The sequence below is a fragment of the Onthophagus taurus genome, chromosome 3, assembly GCF_036711975.1.
Source record: "Onthophagus taurus isolate NC chromosome 3, IU_Otau_3.0, whole genome shotgun sequence".
NCBI lineage: Eukaryota > Metazoa > Arthropoda > Insecta > Coleoptera > Scarabaeidae > Onthophagus > Onthophagus taurus.
The window spans coordinates 29,025,026-29,045,474 of record NC_091968.1 but is presented as its reverse complement, the minus strand read 5'-3'; the positions used below and the strand labels follow the sequence as shown (position 1 = coordinate 29,045,474).

The following is a 20,449-nucleotide window of genomic DNA, read 5'->3' as shown; positions in this document are numbered from 1 at the left end:
ACGAGACCGAAAAGAAAACTGCAGAAAGAGACTGTAAAAGTAAAGAAGAAGATTGTAAATACAAAAGAGACGTTGATCAGAAGAAATCTGAGAAGTAGTAATAGAAAGAAACGCAGAATGGAGGCTGGGTAGAAAGAAAGGAAATTGAATAGAGACTGAAGAGTCATGAAAGAGACTGGAAATGGAAGAAGCATACTGGGCAGAAAGGAAGGAGATTGAGTGGAGACTAGAAAGAGATTGCAAATGGAAGAAAAACGCTGAGCAGAGACTGAAGCAGCGGAATGGAGGCTGGGCAGAAAGAAAGGAAAGTGAGCAGAGACAAGATGCATGAAATGAGATTGAGTACAAACTAGAAAAGATATGAAGGAGATTGCGAATAGAGGGAAGAGACTGAATAGACTGAAATATATGAAAGACGCTGGGGAGAAAAGAGGGACATTGAGCAAAGACTAAAAAGACACGAAAGAGACTAGTTATAAAAGAAAGAGACTAAACAGAGACTAAAAAACTGAATGGAGGCTGTGCAGAAAGAAAGGAAATTGAGGAGAGACTAAAGAGACTAAAGACTAAAGAGGCTGGAAATAGAAGAAGCACACTGGGCAGAAAGGAAGAAGACTTAGTCACAGAATAACGAGAAATGACATTGACGTCGATTCGTTTGATGTTGGCGGCATCTTGTTTTATGACCTCGATTTAAAATCCGACATCTTATCGCGAGTTGCCAAATCTTTATCACTAATAGCATCACCTACCATACCTTGACAACTCATAACATGGCGTCAGGTTTGGCGGGATACTACCAGTATCACTCCTTGTTATTCTGTGACTTAGTAGAGATTAGAAAAGACATGAAAAACATTGTGAATAGCAGCAAGATACTGTACAGAAACTGCAAATATAAAAAGAACACTAGGCAAAAAAAAGGAACACTCAGCAGAGACTGGTAATATATAAAAGAGATTGGTAATAGAAGAAAGGGGTTGAGCAAAGACTGGAATGACATGAAAACGACTGGTAATAACAAAAAGAGGGTGAATAGAGCCTGTAAAGACAATGGGCAAAAGGAGGGAGAATGAATAGAGATTATAAAAACATAAAAGAGACTGAACACAAGAAACACATGGAGCAGAAAGAAAAGAGACTGAAAATCCGTGAGAGCGACTAAAAATAGAAAAAAGAGACTGAATAGAGACTGCAAATATAAAATGGACACTGGACAAAAAGGAGGAAGACTCACAAGAGACCGGAACGATATGAAAGAGACTGATAATAGAAGAAAGGGGCTGAACGAAGACTAGAAAGACAATATGGAAGCTGGGAGGAAAAGAGGGAGATTGAGCAAAGACTGGAATGACATAAAAACGACTGGTAATAGCAAAAAGAGAGTGAATAGAGCTTGTAAAGACAATGGGCAAAAGGAGGGAGAATGAATAGAGCTTATAAAAACATAAAAGAGGCTGAACACAAGAAACACATGGAGCAGAAAGAAAAGAGACTGAAAATCCGTGAGAGCGACTAAAAATAGAAAAAAGAGACTGAATAGAGACTGCAAATATAAAATGGACACTGGACAAAAAGGAGGAAGACTCACAAGAGACCGGAACGATATGAAAGAGACTGATAATAGAAGAAAGGGGCTGAACGAAGACTAGAAAGACAATATGGAAGCTGGGAGGAAAGGAGGGAGATTGAGCAAAGACTGGAATGACATGAAAGCGACTGTTAATAGCAAAAAGAGGGTGAATAGAGCCTGGAAAGACAATGAGCAAAAGAAGGGAGACTGAATAAAGATTGGAAAATTATAAAAGAAGCTGAACAGAAGAAAGATATTGAGCAGAAAGAAAAGAGACTGAAAATCTGTGACAGCGACTGAAAATAGAAGAAAGAGACTGAATAGAGATTGAGCAGAAAAGAGGGCAACTAAATAGTTATAAAGAGAAATGAGATAGAAGAAAAACAGAAACAGAGAAAAAAAAGAAAATAAGCAAGAACAGAGGCGGGAAGTAGAAGAAACGTGCTGGGCAGAAAAGATGGCTCCCACGATTGTGAACGCAGATCCACTTTACATGAAATTTTCAGAATTTTCAAGAATTTCGTAATCACATTGATACACACATTGACAGTTACAACATTGCCTGTTTCGTTTTTGGTTCACTCATAACGAAATGACGGCACTGTGTGTGGTCCATTAGTTTGAGCACCCAAGTCAGAAATCGCCAGATATCGCTACGAGGCGGTTCTCGAAATTTAAAGCTGTTGTGCGGAATTAATGTTCATTACAGCAGCGATGTTTCTTCCCCATTTATAAAAAGGCTTTCACAATGATAACGCCTTGTCCCGTAGTGTTCATAATTAATAATCAAAATAATCGCAGATGACAGCTGTCAAATTTCAGAACTGTCATTTGCACACAAAAAATGACAGAGAGAAGATTTTGGGAGACTCTTAAATCCACAAAGTCATAGTGTGACGTGCAATATCCTATCTTAATCGGAAAAATTAACTAGGTTCCTCCTACTTTATTTATGTTTACATCTCCATTTTCTGGTGAAGTTTGGTTGTTGTTGGGAGTCTCTTATCTCTGCGTCTCTTTTAGTTTATTCGTTTTGGGCAGGTTATCTCCGGCGGAGTGGATTAATCCTTATCCATGCACTGAAGATCCTGATCACTTAACCAATCAGTTTAGTTTGAAAAATAGTCTTTGGTTTGCAATCGGAAGCTTGATGCAACAAGGAACTGAAGTAGCTCCAATGTAATTATTAAAATGATGGAAATTGCGATAAAAATGATTTTATAACTTACCACTCATCATAATCCTGATGAATTATTACGTATCATCGTTTTCAAATGAAAATTCGCACTACAAAACTGTCAAAGTCAAAAATGATTAACCATACCAACCGTAAATAAATAAAATTATCAAACCAAAATAAAATTTACGAAAATTTTGAAATTAATTTGCAATTAATAAGTAATTAACGATATAAATTAAGAAAATGATAAGCAACTAAGAAAAATATTAACAGAATATTCAATTAGAGGTATTAAATCTTAATTATTTGTATTATTTTGTATGAAATTTAACTAGATGGCGCTGATGATACTCAGATATTTAACGTCAGTGAACTGTCAATACAAATTGAAATTAGTTTTTAGGTTAAAATCTCTATAAATTTTAAAATATAAACATAATTATGCGAACCCAATTAAATCCAAAAAATAGTTTGGCATTTAACGGGAAATTCTATATTCTTTTTTATCGCACTTTAAAATTCAGTCATCTTTGCTGATTTGGTACATAAATAACTATTTTTAATTTTTAGTGGAATATCAACAAGAATGTTAGCAGGAGTATGGTGGTTCTTTACATTAATCATGGTTTCATCATACACGGCTAATTTAACCGCTTTTTTAACGAATTTTAACGAAATGACGGCACTGTGTGTGGTCTATTAGTTTGAGTACCCAAGTCAGAAATCGCCAGATATCGTTACGAGGCGGTTCTCGAAATTTAAAGCTGTTGTGCGGAATTAATATTCCCGGTTTTCGACGAAACTTTCATTTACAGCAGCGATGTTTCTTCCCCATTTATAAAAAGGCTTTCACAATGATAACGCCTTGTCCCGTAGTGTTCATAATTAATAATCAAAATAATCGCAGATGACAGCTGTCAAATTTCAGAACTGTCATTTGCACACAAAAAATGGCAGAGAGAAGATTTTGGGAGACTCTTAAATCCACAAAGTCATAGTGCGACGTGCAATATCCTATCTTAATCGGAAAAAATTAAATTGATTTACAAAATAAGAATTATGTTGGCACAAAATAATATTTCAATCATTTCAGTTAGCTTTTGACGCGCATTGTATTTGAAACTCGAATAAATGATCTATAAATAAATCCCATAAAATCCCAGAAATAGATTCTGTAACGAGAAGTTTAAAGTCAGTCTGTTGAAAAATGTCAAGACAATCACCGCTCATTTACTCGTTATTATTAATCGCTATTTTAATAAACATTACAGAACAAAAACGACACCTAAAAATAGGTAAGTACGAGATTAAAACCTGTTCGATTTAATCAAAAAGATTGTTTTAAGGTGGTCTTTTTGATAAAAATAAAGAAGAAACCGAGCATGCTTTCCGTTTGGCGATCGACTTAATCAACGCAAAGCACACTTCGGAAACGATCCATTTGCAATCCGTTGTGCAAAGTGTGGATTCTCGTAATATCCTTGCTGTTTCATCGGCGACGTGTAGTTTATTCGGTTTGGAAATAGTTGGTCTTTTTGGGCCTAACTCATCTCCGGGTGGGGCATCAAAACACATCCAGGCACTATGCGATAACAAGGAGATGCCGCTTATTGAGATACATTGGGACCCAAACGATGGTCGAAATAACGTTATTAATCTCCATCCGCACCCCGAAATCATCGAGGATGTTTTGATCGAGATTTTGCAAGCTTATGAGTGGAAAAAATTCACAATTGTTTACGACGATAACGAAAGTTTAGCGAAAATTAACAAGTTATTGGTTTATAAACACAACGAGTATTCCTTCGGGTTGGAGGAGTTAGATAAAAATGAGGAAAATTATAGACAGATTATGTATAAGATTAAGAAGCAAGGTGACACACATTTCGTTTTGATTTGTAGCGTCGAAACTTTGGAGAAATTTTTTAAACAAGCCCAACAAGTTGGATTATTAGTTGAAAATTATCATTATTTCATTTATAATTTTGATATTCAAACGATTGATATGGAGACATATCAATATGCAGGGAGTAACATTACATCGGTAAGTAATAATTTTAAATCTTATTTAATAAAATTAATAAAACAATTATTTTAGATCAGATTTTTCGATCCAAACTCGCCGAAAGTGTTTGAATTCGAACAAGAACTTAAAGATTACAGCAATTATCGTTTCCCAACAAGAAAAATGATTAGTTTTGAAACAGCTTTGCTTTACGATGCCGTTAATTTATTCCATCAAGCTTTAAACGATTCAAGAAGTTCAAATAAACTGAACCCAAAACCTTTATATTGCGATTCCGATTACACTTGGGAGGAAGGATCTAGTATCATTAATATTATAAAAATGGTAACATTTTAGTTTAATTCTTATTCTTTTTAATCCGATTAATTAATTATGAGTACGAAGGCTTTCACGGCCGGTGTGAATTAAACTAAGATTAGAACTAAAACTAGAACTAACACTAGAAACTTTCGGGTTTTGCCGTGCGTCTTTTAATAAAAGGTTTGACGTTTCGGATGCCATGTTGCAACCTTCTTCAGAAACTGGTTCGAAGTGACGAGATCAAAAAATCGGTAACTATATACAGGGTGGTCCGTTACTAATGGGACACAGAGCAACAGTGAATTCCTTACATATAATTATTACGATTTAACCCAATTTATCTTAGTCCAATTGTTAATAATAACGAAGATACAGATGGTTAAAGTTAATACTTTATTTTCGTTTTTCTTTAATAATTTCGTTGTCTCTTACATTATGAACATGAAAATTGGTACATTAGTATTTTTTTAGACGATAAATAATAAATTGGTATTAGTTTTGATTTCTTTTTCAGATGGCCTTAAAAAACCACCCTTAAAGCAGTCATATCTTTTTCATCGTTAAAATTTTTACAACTCACATAACATAAAACAGTTTCTCAGACATTTTTACATAAATTTGGTATACCTATCAATATTCTCTAAAGTTCTCCGTTCCCGAGATAATCACTGTTTAAGCGCACATTGCAAAATTTCACTATGCTCAATAAACATTAGTTGGCGGTGAAAAAGTCTTTATTTACAATTGGACTAAGATAAATTGGGTTAAATCGTAAAATTATTACGATTTAATTCAATTTATCTTAGTCCAATTGTTAATAATAACGAAGATAGAGTTGGTTAAAGTTAATACTTTAATTTCGTTGTTTTTTTAATAATTTCGCTTTTTCTTAAATTATGAACATTAAAATTTTTATATTATTACTTTTTAAGATGATAAATGATAAATTAGTATAGTTCTGATCTATCTTTCAGATATAATCTAACTATCCACAAACATAAGTTGATGTTACAAAAATATTAACATAATTACTATATTAAAAATCGATTTTAATAACGACTATAATTTATTTAAACATTTTAATAATAATAACATCGAACAAAAAGAGGAAACAATAATAACAATTAAAATGAACTGCATTAGAGTAAGTGTTCAAAGTGACCACCGTTAGCTTCAATGCATTTTCCAATCCGTTTAGAAAATGATCTTCTTATGTTAAATAATATTTGTTCATTCCTAATGATATCCACTGCCTTTACAATTTTTTGCCACAGTTCCTCACGAGTTTCAGGATTGTCTTTGTAAACAAGGGATTTTACAAATCCCCATACGCAAAAATCCATAGGATTACAATCGGGACTTCGTGGTGGCCAAGTGTAATGACTACCTCGGCCAATCCATCTTCGTGGAAAATTCATATCGAGATAATCTCGCACTTGCCTGGAAAAATGGGGTGGTGCTCCATCTTGCATAAACCACATGACAGTCCAAATATTTAATGGTAACTCAGCCAACATATCGTCTACTAGGTTTTGCAAAAACTGTAAATAATTGTGGACCCAACACATAATTTCCAATTATTCCACACCAAACATTTATTTTAAATTCATGTTGAAAATGCCGTTGCCGTGTCATGTGTGGGTTTTCAGTTTCCCAAACATGATAATTTTTAAAATTAAAAACCCCACTACGAGTGAATGTCGCCTCGTCAGTAAATAAAATGTTGGCAATAAACGATGGGTCAGAATTTTGCCGATTTTTGATAAAATTAGCAAATTCTAACCGAACTCTTAAATCAGTAGGCAGTAAGGCGTGTACAGGTACAAAATGGTATGGATACAGTCTTTCTTTTTTTAATATTCGTAGAATTGACGACTTGCTTAACCCGGTTGCAGCTGACAAACGTCTAGAGCTAACTTTTGGGTTGTTACTAACTCGTACTAAAACTTTATCTTCTTCATCAACGGAAATCTTTTTTGGACGACCTGTATTTCGTTTAGGACGAAATGAACCAGTCTCACCTAAGCGGTCATACAAATTTTTAAATAACTTGTGATTTGGTTGTCTTCTGTTGGGGTATTTTAATAAATATCTTCTGCACGCTTCCCTTCCATTAAACTTTTCTTGAGCGTATATGCACACCATATCACGCATTTCCGTGTTAGAAAAAAAATTATGCAAATGTAAAATGAAACTGAATGTCCAACTGATTGTCTAGTGTTTGACTAAATAAAAACTTTGTCAACGCCAACTGATGTTACTGAGATATTAAATTTTGCAAAGTGCCCTTAAACAGTGATTATCTCGGGAACGGAGAACTTTAGAGAATATTGATAGGTATACCAAATTTATGTAAAAATGTCTGAGAAACTGTTTTATGTTATGTGAGTTGTAAAAATTTTAACGATGAAAAAGATATGACTACTTTAAGGGTGGTTTTTTAAGGTAGACAGCGCCATCTGAAAGATAAATCAAAACTAACACCAAATTATTATTTATTGTATTAAAAAATGATAATGTACCAATTTTCATGTTCATAATGTAAGAGACAACGAAGTTATTAAAGAAAAACGAGAATAAAGTATTAACTTTAACCATCTGTATCTTCGTTGTTATTAACAATTGGACTAACATAAATTGGGTTAAATCGTAATAATTTAATGTAAGGAATTCACTGTTGCTCTGTGTCCCATTAGTAACGGACCACCCTGTATAAGTCGGAAAAAACTAATTAATAATCAGTTAACGCTAATTACAAACTAATTAATAACTAATTGCGTCGCGTCCGGTGTGAGGCGGGAAGAGGTCTTCGTGTTCACCACCATCTTTCATGTTCTGCTAAGCTCCCAGCCATCCTTTCTGTTGACGTTATTTTTATGTCGGTGAATCTCTATGGCTTCTCTTGTCAGTCTTTGGTAGTATCTGTTGTCCCTAGCCAGCACCTTTGTTTGTTCGAAGTCTATTCGGTGCCCCTCTGCATGGCAATGTTCCGCAACCGCCGACTGCTGGATCTTCTTCAGCCTTATATCCCTCTCATGCTCCTTGATGCGGCACTCAACGTTGCGCCCAGTTTGGCCAACATAAACCTTCCCGATAGTCGATAGACTCCCGCTCCTTTTAATGGAGTTAGTTTGTTCTTGGCTATCGGGAGTGTGTTCCGAATTTTGCTGGCCGTGCCGTACCGCACTACGATGTCGTTCTTCTTGAGGTGCCTAGCAATTCGTTCCGTTACACCTGAAACATAGGGAAGACAGATAAATCCAAGTGGTTTTGTACCTCTTTCTGTTTTCGCTGCTTGATGGCCTGGTTGATGTCCCTCGAAGTGTATCCATTCTTCTGCAGCACGCCTCGTAGAAAGTGTTGCTCCTTCTTCAAGTTCTCTCCTTCACATAGTCTCGCTGCTCGCTGAAATAATGTACGGATCACGGACCTCTTCTGTTGGGGATGATGACGTGAACATGCCTGTAAATACCGTTGGTATGGGTCTTCTTTCGGTATACACCAAGTTCTATATCTCCATTTGTCGTCCTGGTGACCAACACATCTAGGAAAGGTAGTTTTTTGGCAGTTTCTGTTTCCATGGTGAACTTAATCATAGGATGTTGAGAGTTCAAGTGATCCAAGAACTCTTGGAGCCGTTTTTGACCATGTTGCCATATCACAAACGTGTCATCCACATATCGGAGCCATAGTTTTGGTTTCCACTGGCTCTTCTTCAAAGCGTCCTCTTCGAATAATTCCATGTAGAAATTAGCTATAACTGGCGATAGTGGACATCCCATGGCTGCCCCTTCGAACTGCTCGTAAAATTCTCCTTTCCAGCTGAAATACGTCGACGATAAGCAATACTCCACCAGATCTGGCACGTATCCTGGTAAACCCTTGTCACCAAGTACGAATTGAGCGCCGTTCGATCTGCTTGGCTATTGGTCGTCAACCCTACCTACGGATCGGACGGTCGCCAACCAACCACAACGCCCGGTTGATAGGGTTTTACCCAAGGGCGCCTATTTAAGGCGGCCGGGTTTCCATCAGCGGCCAATTCCAACCGAACTCCGAAGCGACAACAACAGCGACAACGATAACGGCGACAACAGCAGCGACAACGATAACAGCGACAACAAGCCAGCACTTCAACCGCCAATTCGAAGACGACCCCTTTCGTCTTAAAAAAACCTTTGAGGGTTTTTTTCTGTACATATTTTGTAAATAAATTATTTCGTTTTATTCAACAACTGTTGTTTCTTCTTCGGCGCAATCCATCCCCCGTAACACCCTCCGGAATGAGTTTTCGGCGAAGACCCTCTACAGCATCCTTAACTGGTACCCTAGTAAAAAGGGATTCCACATCGAAACTTACCAACATATCCCCAGCTTTACACCTTTTACCGATTCCACAAAATGTGTAGAATCCCTGACATACGATTCCGAGCTACCTGTAAAGGGGGACAGAATCTTTGCAAGATGTTTAGCCAGCTGGTATGTTGGGGAGTTGATGGCGCTGACGATAGGGCGGAGGGGGACGTCTGGTTTGTGAATCTTCGGTAGTCCGTAGATTCTTGGTGGTACCGGCGCCTGCACAAACAAACCTTTCTGCTGTTCTGCTGGAATTCCTGTGGATTTTATCAGTTCCTTCATTTTTCTAACGATTTTGTCTGTGGGGTCCTTCTTGATCTTCCTGTAGGTGGCTGGGTCCAGTAAGTTCATCATTTTGTCGTCGTATTCTTTCCTGTCCATAACAACGGTGGCATTCCCCTTGTCTGCTGGTAACACGACGATTTCTGATTTTTCTTTTATAGATCGGAGTGCCTTCTTTTCACCAACCGTCAAGTTGGATTTTGGTGGTTTTGCTGACTTCAATACTCTCGCAACTTCTTGTCGGATCTCTTCGGCTTTCAGTGCAGGCATCCCTCGAACAGCTGCTTCCACTTCGCAGATGATTTCCTCCTTTGGGACCTTCTTCGGGGCGATTGCGTAGTTTCGCACAAAGGTTTCGTCTTTCGTTAGTGGGACATTCGATCTGTTAATGACGATTGTTTCTACTGGTAAACTATTACCTTTCTTCTTTTGCGACCGGCGTTCCAGAGATTCAAACTTCTTGATGTGTGTGTCACGGGTCTTCTGAAATTCGTGATTAGCCTTCTCCATTGTTAGTCTGTCCACTTCAAAATTCAAAATTCAATTGCAAAATTCGGAACACACTCCCGATAGCCAAGGACAAACTAACTCCATTAAAAGGAGCGGGAGTCTATCGACTATCGTGTAGTTGTGGGAAGGTTTATGTTGGCCAAACTGGGCGCAAGGTTGAGTGCCGCATCAAGGAGCATGAGAGGGATATAAGGCTGAAGAAGATCCAGCAATCGGCGGTTGCGGAACATTGCCATGCAGAGGGGCACCGAATAGACTTCGAACAAACAAAGGTGCTGGCTAGGGACAACAGATACTACCAAAGACTGACAAGAGAAGCCATAGAGATTCACCGACATAAAAATAACGTCAACAGAGAGGATGGCTGGGAGCTTAGCAGAACATGGAAGATGGTGGTGAAGACCTCTTCCCGCCTCACACCGGACGCGACGCAATTAGTTATTAATTAGTTTGTAATTAGCGTTAACTGATTATTAATTAGTTTTTTCCGACTTATATATAGTTACCGATTTTTTGATCTCGTCACTTCGAACCAGTTTCTGAAGAAGGTTTCAACATAGCATCCGAAACGTCAAACCTTTAATTAAAAGACGCATGGCAAAATCCGAAAGTTTCTAGTTTTAGTTCTAATCTTAGTTTAAATTAATTATGATTCAAACAGAAAGAAATAGATGGATTAACCGGGCCTGTTCGATTAGATTCAAAAGGATTTCGTACAAACTTTGACGTACAACTTATTGAATTAAACGAAATAAATTGGATAACAGTCGGTTATTACAACTACCTCGAAAAGAAACTTCGGATAACTCGCAAACAAGAAAACAAAGATCAACAATCCGATGAAAATTCATTAAGAAACAAATCATTTACTATCATAACTGTCCTGGTAACTAAATTTAACCATCACATCTCAAATTTTTGAACCTTAAAAAACTTTTTTAAGTCACTTAGACACCACCTTACGGACAACTAAAAGACACGACCACACAATTATACGGAAACGATCGTTTCGAAGGGTTCGGCATCGATCTAATCCACGAATTATCTTTGATGTTGGGGTTTAATTACACGTTCACCTTGCAAAAGGACCGGGCCAATGGTAATTACGACCGGAAAAGGAGAAAATGGACCGGAATGGTCGGCGCTGTTTTATCGGGAGAAGCCGACCTTGCAATCGGCGATTTAACAATTACTTCAGAACGAGAAGAAGCTGTTGATTTTACCTTACCGTTTATGACTTTGGGTATTGGGATTCTATATCGAAAACCAAAACCGGTTCCTCCTAGTTTATTTATGTTTACATCTCCATTTTCTGGTGAAGTTTGGTTGTTGTTGGGAGTCTCTTACCTCTGCGTCTCTTTTAGTTTATTCGTTTTGGGCAGGTTATCTCCGGCGGAGTGGATTAATCCTTATCCATGCACTGAAGATCCTGATCACTTAACCAATCAGTTTAGTTTGAAAAATAGTCTTTGGTTTGCAATCGGAAGCTTGATGCAACAAGGAACTGAAATAGCACCAATGTAATTATTAAAATGATGGAAATTGCGATAAAAATGATTTTATAACTTACCACTCATCATAATCCCGATGAATTATTACGCATCATCGTTTTCAAATGAAAATTCGCACTACAAAACTGTCAAAGTCAAAAAAAACCATACCAACCGTAAATAAATAAAATTATCAAACCAAAATAAAATTTATACAAATTTTGAAATTAATTTGCAATTAATATCTAATTAACGATATAAATTAAGAAAATGATAAACAACTAAGAAAAATATTAACAAAATATTCAATTAGAGGTATTAAATCTTAATTATTTGTATTATTTTATTTTATATAGAATTTAACTAGATGGCGCTGATGATACTCAGATATTTAACGTCAGTGAACTGTCAATACAAATTGAAATTAGTTTTTAGGTTAAAATCTCTATAAATTTTAAAATATAAACTTAATTATGCGAAACCAGTTAAATCCAAAAAATAGTTTGGCATTTAACGGGAAATTATATATTCTTTTTTATCGCACTTTAAAATTCAGTCATCTTTGCTGATTTGGTACATAAATAACTATTTTTAAATTTTAGTGGAATATCAACAAGAATGTTAGCAGGAGTATGGTGGTTCTTTACATTAATCATGGTTTCATCATACACGGCTAATTTAGCCGCTTTTTTAACCGTAGAAACTTTGGTAACCCCATTCAAAAATATCGAAGAATTGGCGACACAAAAAGAAATTAAATACGGGGCTAAAGCAAACGGGGCAACAGTAAATTTTTTCCGAGACTCGAAACGAGACATTCACAAAAGCGTTTATAGTTATATGATGAACAATCAAGATCTGATGACGAACGACAACGAGGACGGCGTTTGGAAGGTTGAGAACGAAAATTACGCTTTTCTTATGGAGTCGACGTCCATTGAGTACGTTATGGAGAAGAATTGTTCTTTGACTCAAGTTGGACAAAGACTCGACGATAAAGGATATGGAATAGCGATGAAGAAGGAAGCCAAATATAGGCAGTTATTGAATTCGGCTATTTTAAAGTTGAAAGAAAATGGGAAAATCACCTCGTTAAAAATTAAGTGGTGGAAAGAGAAAAACAGTGGAGATTGCGATGTAAGAAACATATTTTGCTATAATTCAAGAATTATTATGTTGCTAAAAATCGACAATTTTTATTTAATCAACGAGAAATCACTCAAGTAAACCCGTACAAATAAAAAAAAGTGCGGAAAAGTGTAAAACTTAACGAAGTATCACTTTAAAGTTTCGACGTGACGTCACTAGGTCTTGTGTTAGTTTGGACTCATTTTAAAGATTTTTAATAAAGAATATATCATGAAAGAACACCATGAAATTGTCCATCTATTATATGATAATTTACTTCAGGTTTAAAATGTCAACCTCAATTTTAACATATTTGTAATCTTCATTAAAAATCCTTTAAAATGAGAACAAACACTATATTAATGAAGTTATGGTCAACTTCCGGTTAGGAATGTCAACGTCAATATTAACATATTTGTAATTGTCGTGAAAAAATCATATGTACTGTGTTTTTCAGAATCATGATATGATATGTATGTTAAATTGAAGCTTAAAGATTCTGGTTTATGATGTGATATAAAAACAATAAGATAATGTTATTGAAATTTCCAAGAAAACGTTATTAAAGAAAAAACTGTCAAATTTATAAATCGAAGAAATGCTAAATTTTCAAAAAATGATATATATTGTGTTTTTAAGAATCATGATATGATAAGTATGTTAAATTGAAGCTTAAAGATTTTAGTTTATGATGTGATATAAAAACAATAAGATAATATTATTGAAATTTCCAGGAAAACCCTATTAAAGAAGAAACTTAAATTTATAGATCAAAGAAAATACTAAATTTTCAAAAAATCATATCTACTATGTTTTTAAGAATCATGATATGATATGTATGTTAAATTGAAGCTCAAAGATTCTGCTTTATAATGTGATATAAAAACAATAAGATAATATAATTGAAATTTCGAAAAAGAACTGATTAAAGAAGAAACTGTCAAATTTATAGATCAAAGAAAATACTAAATTTTCAAAAAATCATATCTATTGTGTTTTTAAGAATCATGATGTGTTATGTATGTTAAATTGATGCTTAAAGATTCTGATTTATGATGTGATATAAAAACAATAAGATAATATTATTGATATTTCCAAGAAAATCTTACTAAAGAAGAAACTGTCAAAGTTATAAATCAAAGAAAATACTAAATTTTCAAAAAATCATATCTACCGTGTTTTTAAGAATTATGATATGATATGTATGTTAAATTGAAGCTTAAAGATTCTAGTTTATGATGTGATATAAAAACGATAAGATAATATTATTGAAATTTCCAGGAAAACCCTATTAAAGAAGAAACTTAAATTTATAGATCAATGAAAATACTAAATTTTCAAAAAATCATATCTACTATGTTTTTAAGAATCATGATATGATATGTATGTTAAATTGAAGCTCAAAGATTCTGCTTTATAATGTGATATAAAAACAATAAGATAATATAATTGAAATTTCGAAAAAGAACTGATTAAAGAAGAAACTGTCAAATTTATAGATCAAAGAAAATACTAAATTTTCAAAAAATCATATCTATTGTGTTTTTAAGAATCATGATGTGTTATGTATGTTAAATTGATGCTTAAAGATTCTGATTTATGATGTGATATAAAAACAATAAGATAATATTATTGATATTTCCAAGAAAATCTTACTAAAGAAGAAACTGTCAAAGTTATAAATCAAAGAAAATACTAAATTTTCAAAAAATCATATCTACCGTGTTTTTAAGAATTATGATATGATATGTATGTTAAATTGAAGCTTAAAGATTCTAGTTTATGATGTGATATAAAAACAATAAGATAATATTATTGAAATTTCCAAGAAAAACTGATTAAAGGAGAAACTGTCAAAGTTATAAATCAAAGAAAATACTAAATTTTCAAAAAATCATATCTACCGTGTTTTTAAGAATCATGATATGATATGTATGTTAAATTGAAGCTCAAAGATTCTGCTTTATGATGTGATATAAAAACAATAAGATAATATAATTGAAATTTCGAAAAAGAACTGATTAAAGAAGAAACTGTCAAATTTATAGATCAAAGAAAATACTAAATTTTCAAAAAATCATATCTATTGTGTTTTTAAGAATCATGATGTGTTATGTATGTTAAATTGATGCTTAAAGATTCTGATTTATGATGTGATATAAAAACAATAAGATAATATTATTGATATTTCCAAGAAAATCTTACTAAAGAAGAAACTGTCAAAGTTATAAATCAAAGAAAATACTAAATTTTCAAAAAATCATATCTACCGTGTTTTTAAGAATTATGATATGATATGTATGTTAAATTGAAGCTTAAAGATTCTAGTTTATGATGTGATATAAAAACGATAAGATAATATTATTGAAATTTCCAGGAAAACCCTATTAAAGAAGAAACTTAAATTTATAGATCAATGAAAATACTAAATTTTCAAAAAATCATATCTACTATGTTTTTAAGAATCATGATATGATATGTATGTTAAATTGAAGCTCAAAGATTCTGCTTTATAATGTGATATAAAAACAATAAGATAATATAATTGAAATTTCGAAAAAGAACTGATTAAAGAAGAAACTGTCAAATTTATAGATCAAAGAAAATACTAAATTTTCAAAAAATCATATCTATTGTGTTTTTAAGAATCATGATGTGTTATGTATGTTAAATTGATGCTTAAAGATTCTGATTTATGATGTGATATAAAAACAATAAGATAATATTATTGAAATTTCCAAGAAAATCTTACTAAAGAAGAAACTGTCAAAGTTATAAATCAAAGAAAATACAAAATTTTCAAAAAATCATATCTACCGTGTTTTTAAAAATCATGATATGATATGTATGTTAAATTGAAGCTTAAAGATTCTAGTTTATGATATGATATAAAAACAATAAGATAATATTATTGAAATTGCCAAGAAAAAGTTATTAAAGAAGAAACTGTCAAATTTATAAATCAAAGAAAATACTAAATTTTCAAAAAATCATATCGACTGTGTTTTTAAGAATCATGATATGATATGTATGTTAAATTGAAGGTTAAAGATTCTAGTGTATGATGTGATATAAAAACAATAAGATAATATTATTGAAATTTCCAAAAAAACTTATTAAAGAAAAAACTGTTAAATTTATAAATCACAGAAAATACTGAATTTTCAAAAAATCATATCTACTGTGTTTTTAAGAATCATGATATGATATGTATGTTAAATTGAAGCTTAAAGATTCTAGTTTATGGTGTGATATAAAAACAATAAGATAATATTATTGAAATTTCCAAGAAAAAATTATTATAGAAAAAACTGTTAAATTTATAAATCAAAAAAATACTAAATTTTCAAAAAATCATATCAACTGTGTTTTTAAGAATCATGATATGATATGTATGTTAAATTGAAGCTTAAAGATTCTAGTTTATGATGTGATATAAAAACAATAAGATAATATTATTGAAATTTCCAGGAAAAGCTTACTAAAGAAAAAACTGTCAAATTTATAAATCGAAGAAATGCTAAATTTTCAAAAAATGATATATATTGTGTTTTTAAGAATCATGATATGATAAGTATGTTAAATTGAAGCTTAAAGATTTTAGTTTATGATGTGATATAAAAACAATAAGATAATATTATTGAAATTTCCAAGAAAAAATTATTAAAGAAAAAACTGTTAAATTTATAGATCAAAGAAAATACAAAATTTTCAAAAAATCATATCTACTGTGTTTTTAAGAATCATGATATGATATGTATGTTAAATTGAAGCTTAAAGATTCTAGTTTATGATGTGATATAAAAACAATAAGATAATATTATTGAAATTTCCAAGAAAAACTGATTAAAGGAGAAACTGCCAAATATATAAATCGAAGAAAATACTAAATTTTCAAAAAATCATATCGACTGTGTTTTTAAGAATCATGATATGATATGTATGTTAAATTGAAACTTAAAGATTCTAGTTTATGATGTGATATAAAAACAATAAGGTAATAGTATTGAAATTTCCAAGAAGAACTTATTAAAGAAAAAACTGTTAAATTTATAAATCAAAGAAAATACTGAATTTTCAAAAAATCATATCTACTGTGTTTTTAAGAATCATGATATGATATGTATGTTAAATTAAAGCTTAAAGATTCTAGTTTATGATGTGATATAGAAACAATAAGGTAATAGTATTGAAATTTCCAAGAAAAACTTATTAAAGAAGAAACTGTTAAATTTATAAATCAAAGAAAATACTGAATTTTCAAAAAATCATATCTACTGTGCTTTTAAGAATCATGATATGATATGTATATTAAATTGAAGCTTAAAGATTCTAGTTTATGATGTGATATAAAAACAATAAGGTAATAGTGTTGAAATTTCCAAGAAAAACTTATTAAAGAAAAAACTGTTAAATTTATAAATCACAGAAAATACTGAATTTTTAAAAAATCATATCTACTGTGTTTTTAAGAATCATGATATGTTATGTATGTTAAATTGAAGCTTAAAGATTCTAGTTTATGATGTGATATAAAAACAATAAGGTAATATTATTGAAATTTCCAAGAAAAACTTATTAAAGAAAAAACTGTTAAATTTATAAATCACAGAAAATACTGAATTTTTAAAAATCATATCTACTGTGTTTTTAAGAATCATGATATGTTATGTATGTTAAATTGAAGCTTAAAGATTCTAGTTTATGATGTGATATAAAAACAATAAGGTAATATTATTGAAATTTCCAAGAAAAACTTATTAAAGAAAAAACTGTTAAATTTATAAATCACAGAAAATACAGAATTTTTAAAAAATCATATCTACTGTGTTTTTAGAAATCATGATATGATATGTATGTTAAATTGAAGCTTAAAGATTCTAGTTTATGATGTGATATAAAAACAATAAGATAATATTATTAAAATTTCCAAGAAAAACTTATTAAAGAAGAAACTGTTGAATTTATAAATCTAAGAAAAACAAGGGTGTTTCATCCGAAAATATACGTTGTAATCTCACCTAGTTTAGAGAAAATAACTTTACTTTTAAGTTTATCATATTGATTTTGAAAATGCATGGTTAAGAATGCTTGTGACGTCACAAAGGATGACACATCGAAACTTTAATGTGATTTTTCGGTATGTTCTATACTTTTCCGCAATTTCTTTTATTTTTAACGTGTTTTTTGGGTCATTTCACATTGATTTTTAAGCCACATAATGATTCTAGAATTTTACCCATACCTATTTTAAATTTTTTTAATCTAATTTAATTCTTTTTTGATTTAGAGTGTTGTTTCTAAAGGAGCTGTCACCGCATTAACTTTGCAGAACGTTGGAGGAGTTTTTTTGGTACTCGGAGTAGGAACTTTTATGGGTTTATTGATGGTTTTTGTCGAGATAACTTTTAAATCCTATAAAAGGTCGAAAAAAGAAGAAACCAAATTTAAACAGGAGATGCGAGAAGAGATCGAGTTCTTTTTAAAGTTCAAAAAATCGGTTAAACCGATTAAATTCAGTAATAATAGCGTTGAATCTAACGCAGAAACTGTTGATAACATGGATAATTTTTATAATGAATCACGATAATAAAAAAGTTATAACAAAAAGTACTTAAAAAAAACATCCTACACTTATAATTAATTTTTTTTTTTCGCTTCAGTGTGTTAATTAACTCGATTGAATCAATCGAATCATGTTGTTATTATTTTTGTTATTTCTAAATTCTTTGCATGAAATTAAATCATCGAAATTGCGTATGTTTTGGTAAATTTTATATGAATAAGTATTTTTAGATTATTTTTAGCTAATTTTATACAACCATGTCCGAATATGCTTGGGGAAGAAGATCGTTTAAACGATTGCCTTCTTTCGCAAACGAAAACCGTTGTTAATACCTTAAAAGATGGAAGTAATGAATTAGAAATTCCCCCTTTGGACCCGTTGCAATTGGATCTTTTACATTTATCTTTACACGATGATTTCATTTTTTCTTTACACAATCTTACAATTTCCGGTTTATCCGATTGTAGTTTTATGCGGCTTAAGATTAATAACACCGAAAATAATTTGCAAATGTCGATTCATTTTAAAAAGATTACAATCGTGGGGTATTATAAGTTATTAGGATTTCTTTTTGTAGCGCAAGTTAATAGTTCTGGTTATACATCGATGGTTTTTGGTGAGAAAAATCGATTTTATTTCTTAATCTTTAATTGTTGTGTTTTAGATGATGTTATTTTAAATGTAAAAATGCCAATGAGTACGATCCAAAGGGATTCAATTCCGTATTTGTTGTTACCAAGAGCTTTCGATGCAGGAATCACTTTTTCGGGGGTTTCCGTTGAGTTTGAAAACTTATTCCCGTCGGAACCTGTTTTAGGAACGATTGTTAATAAGTTTATTAACGATAATTTCGATGATTTATTCCAAGTAATGCGACCAGGCGTTTTGGACGTTCTCAAACACAACCTACACAAATTATTCTTTAAATTGTTAGCTTTTGTCCCTGTAGATGAGATATTTAAGATGAAATAAAAATTGTTTAAAGATTATTTATCTTTTATTCGTCAAACATTTCATCGATATTCACGTTATGTAGGAAAGGATGGGATATGATCCTAAAAACTTCCCAAAGAACCGAGATTACCCACGGTTTAACGTTTTGAAATGCCTCGAAGAAAGTTCGCCTGATCATCTCGTTTACTCGATCGTTTAAAATTGGATCGTTCGGAATCAAATTTCCGAAATACACGTTAGCTTTTTTAATGTCCACATTCATAGTTTGCCCATCGTCTGGTTTTAAAGGCATTTTGTAGAAGATTTCATCCCCGATTTCGACCAATTCAAAATTAATAACCATGTGGATAACGACATCTCCTAAAATGAGAATTTTATACATTTTATTTTGATGAATAAATTATTTTTACCAAAAGACATTGCGGCCGGTCCAAATGAATCGATATTAAAGTAATAAATTGGACCTTTTAACCGATAAAATCCTTGCAAACTAAGTTGAGGAAATCGTAGTCTCAATTCCAAAGAACTCTTTAGCGGATTAGCATAAAGATATTCAATTTTAACCTTCGACAAGCCATTTATTTGGAGATTTTTTATTTCAAAATTGATCGTATCGTGCGGAATCTCCACCGCTTCCAACAACAACGGATCCAAAGGTAAAAACCCCATCGGAGGGTAACCATGTTTTAAAACCTGCATTATACGCGGAATTTGATGCATTATGCAGTATTGAAGAAGCGGGTTGCTTTTTGAACATGGCGTTATGAAAGGAGCTTAAAATAAAACGATTTTTTGTTTTTAATCGATAATTAATATAAAGTACTTACGTAATTCAGAGAACGTGAAATTGAAAAGGAGGAAAAACAAAAATTGTTTAAATAAATTGCTCATATTCTGATTAAAAATTGATCGAATTAAAATAAAACATTTAAGTAAAGTAAGGTTGTTATGAGGAGAGTGGGTTGGGTTATAAAAAATTTATTAAATCGTAAAATTTCTTATTGTTTAAAACGAAAATATCAATAATTAAAGATAAAATAATATGTCCTATATGATATGAAAATCTACTAATCGTTAATATAAT

The 20,449-nt window shown here is 32.1% G+C and overlaps 3 protein-coding genes across 3 annotated transcripts; 2 read left to right on the top strand and 1 right to left on the bottom strand.

Moving 5' to 3' along the window:
• The first annotated feature begins 3,669 nt into the window (after positions 1-3,669).
• Positions 3,670-19,400, top strand: LOC111421678 (glutamate receptor ionotropic, kainate 2-like). The gene is made up of 9 exons (XM_071194734.1): positions 3,670-4,048; positions 4,100-4,797; positions 4,852-5,103; positions 10,889-11,113; positions 11,179-11,747; positions 12,320-12,854; positions 18,136-18,602; positions 18,653-19,027; positions 19,076-19,400. The coding sequence occupies exons 1-7, from the start codon at positions 3,961-3,963 to the stop codon at positions 18,433-18,435; spliced, it is 2,667 nt and encodes an 888-aa protein (XP_071050835.1). The 5' UTR covers positions 3,670-3,960; the 3' UTR covers positions 18,436-18,602; positions 18,653-19,027; positions 19,076-19,400.
• On the top strand, positions 18,542-19,383 carry LOC111421749 (protein takeout-like). The gene is made up of 3 exons (XM_023054934.2): positions 18,542-18,602; positions 18,653-19,027; positions 19,076-19,383. The coding sequence occupies exons 1-3, from the start codon at positions 18,542-18,544 to the stop codon at positions 19,381-19,383; spliced, it is 744 nt and encodes a 247-aa protein (XP_022910702.1).
• Positions 19,395-20,434, bottom strand: LOC111423304 (uncharacterized). Its single transcript, XM_071194738.1, has 3 exons — positions 20,193-20,434; positions 19,776-20,138; positions 19,395-19,725 (listed from the first exon to the last, which is right to left on the bottom strand). Exons 1-3 carry the CDS (start codon positions 20,254-20,256, stop codon positions 19,409-19,411), a joined length of 744 nt encoding a protein of 247 aa, XP_071050839.1. The 5' UTR covers positions 20,257-20,434; the 3' UTR covers positions 19,395-19,408.
• Between the last annotated feature and the right edge of the window lie 15 nt (positions 20,435-20,449).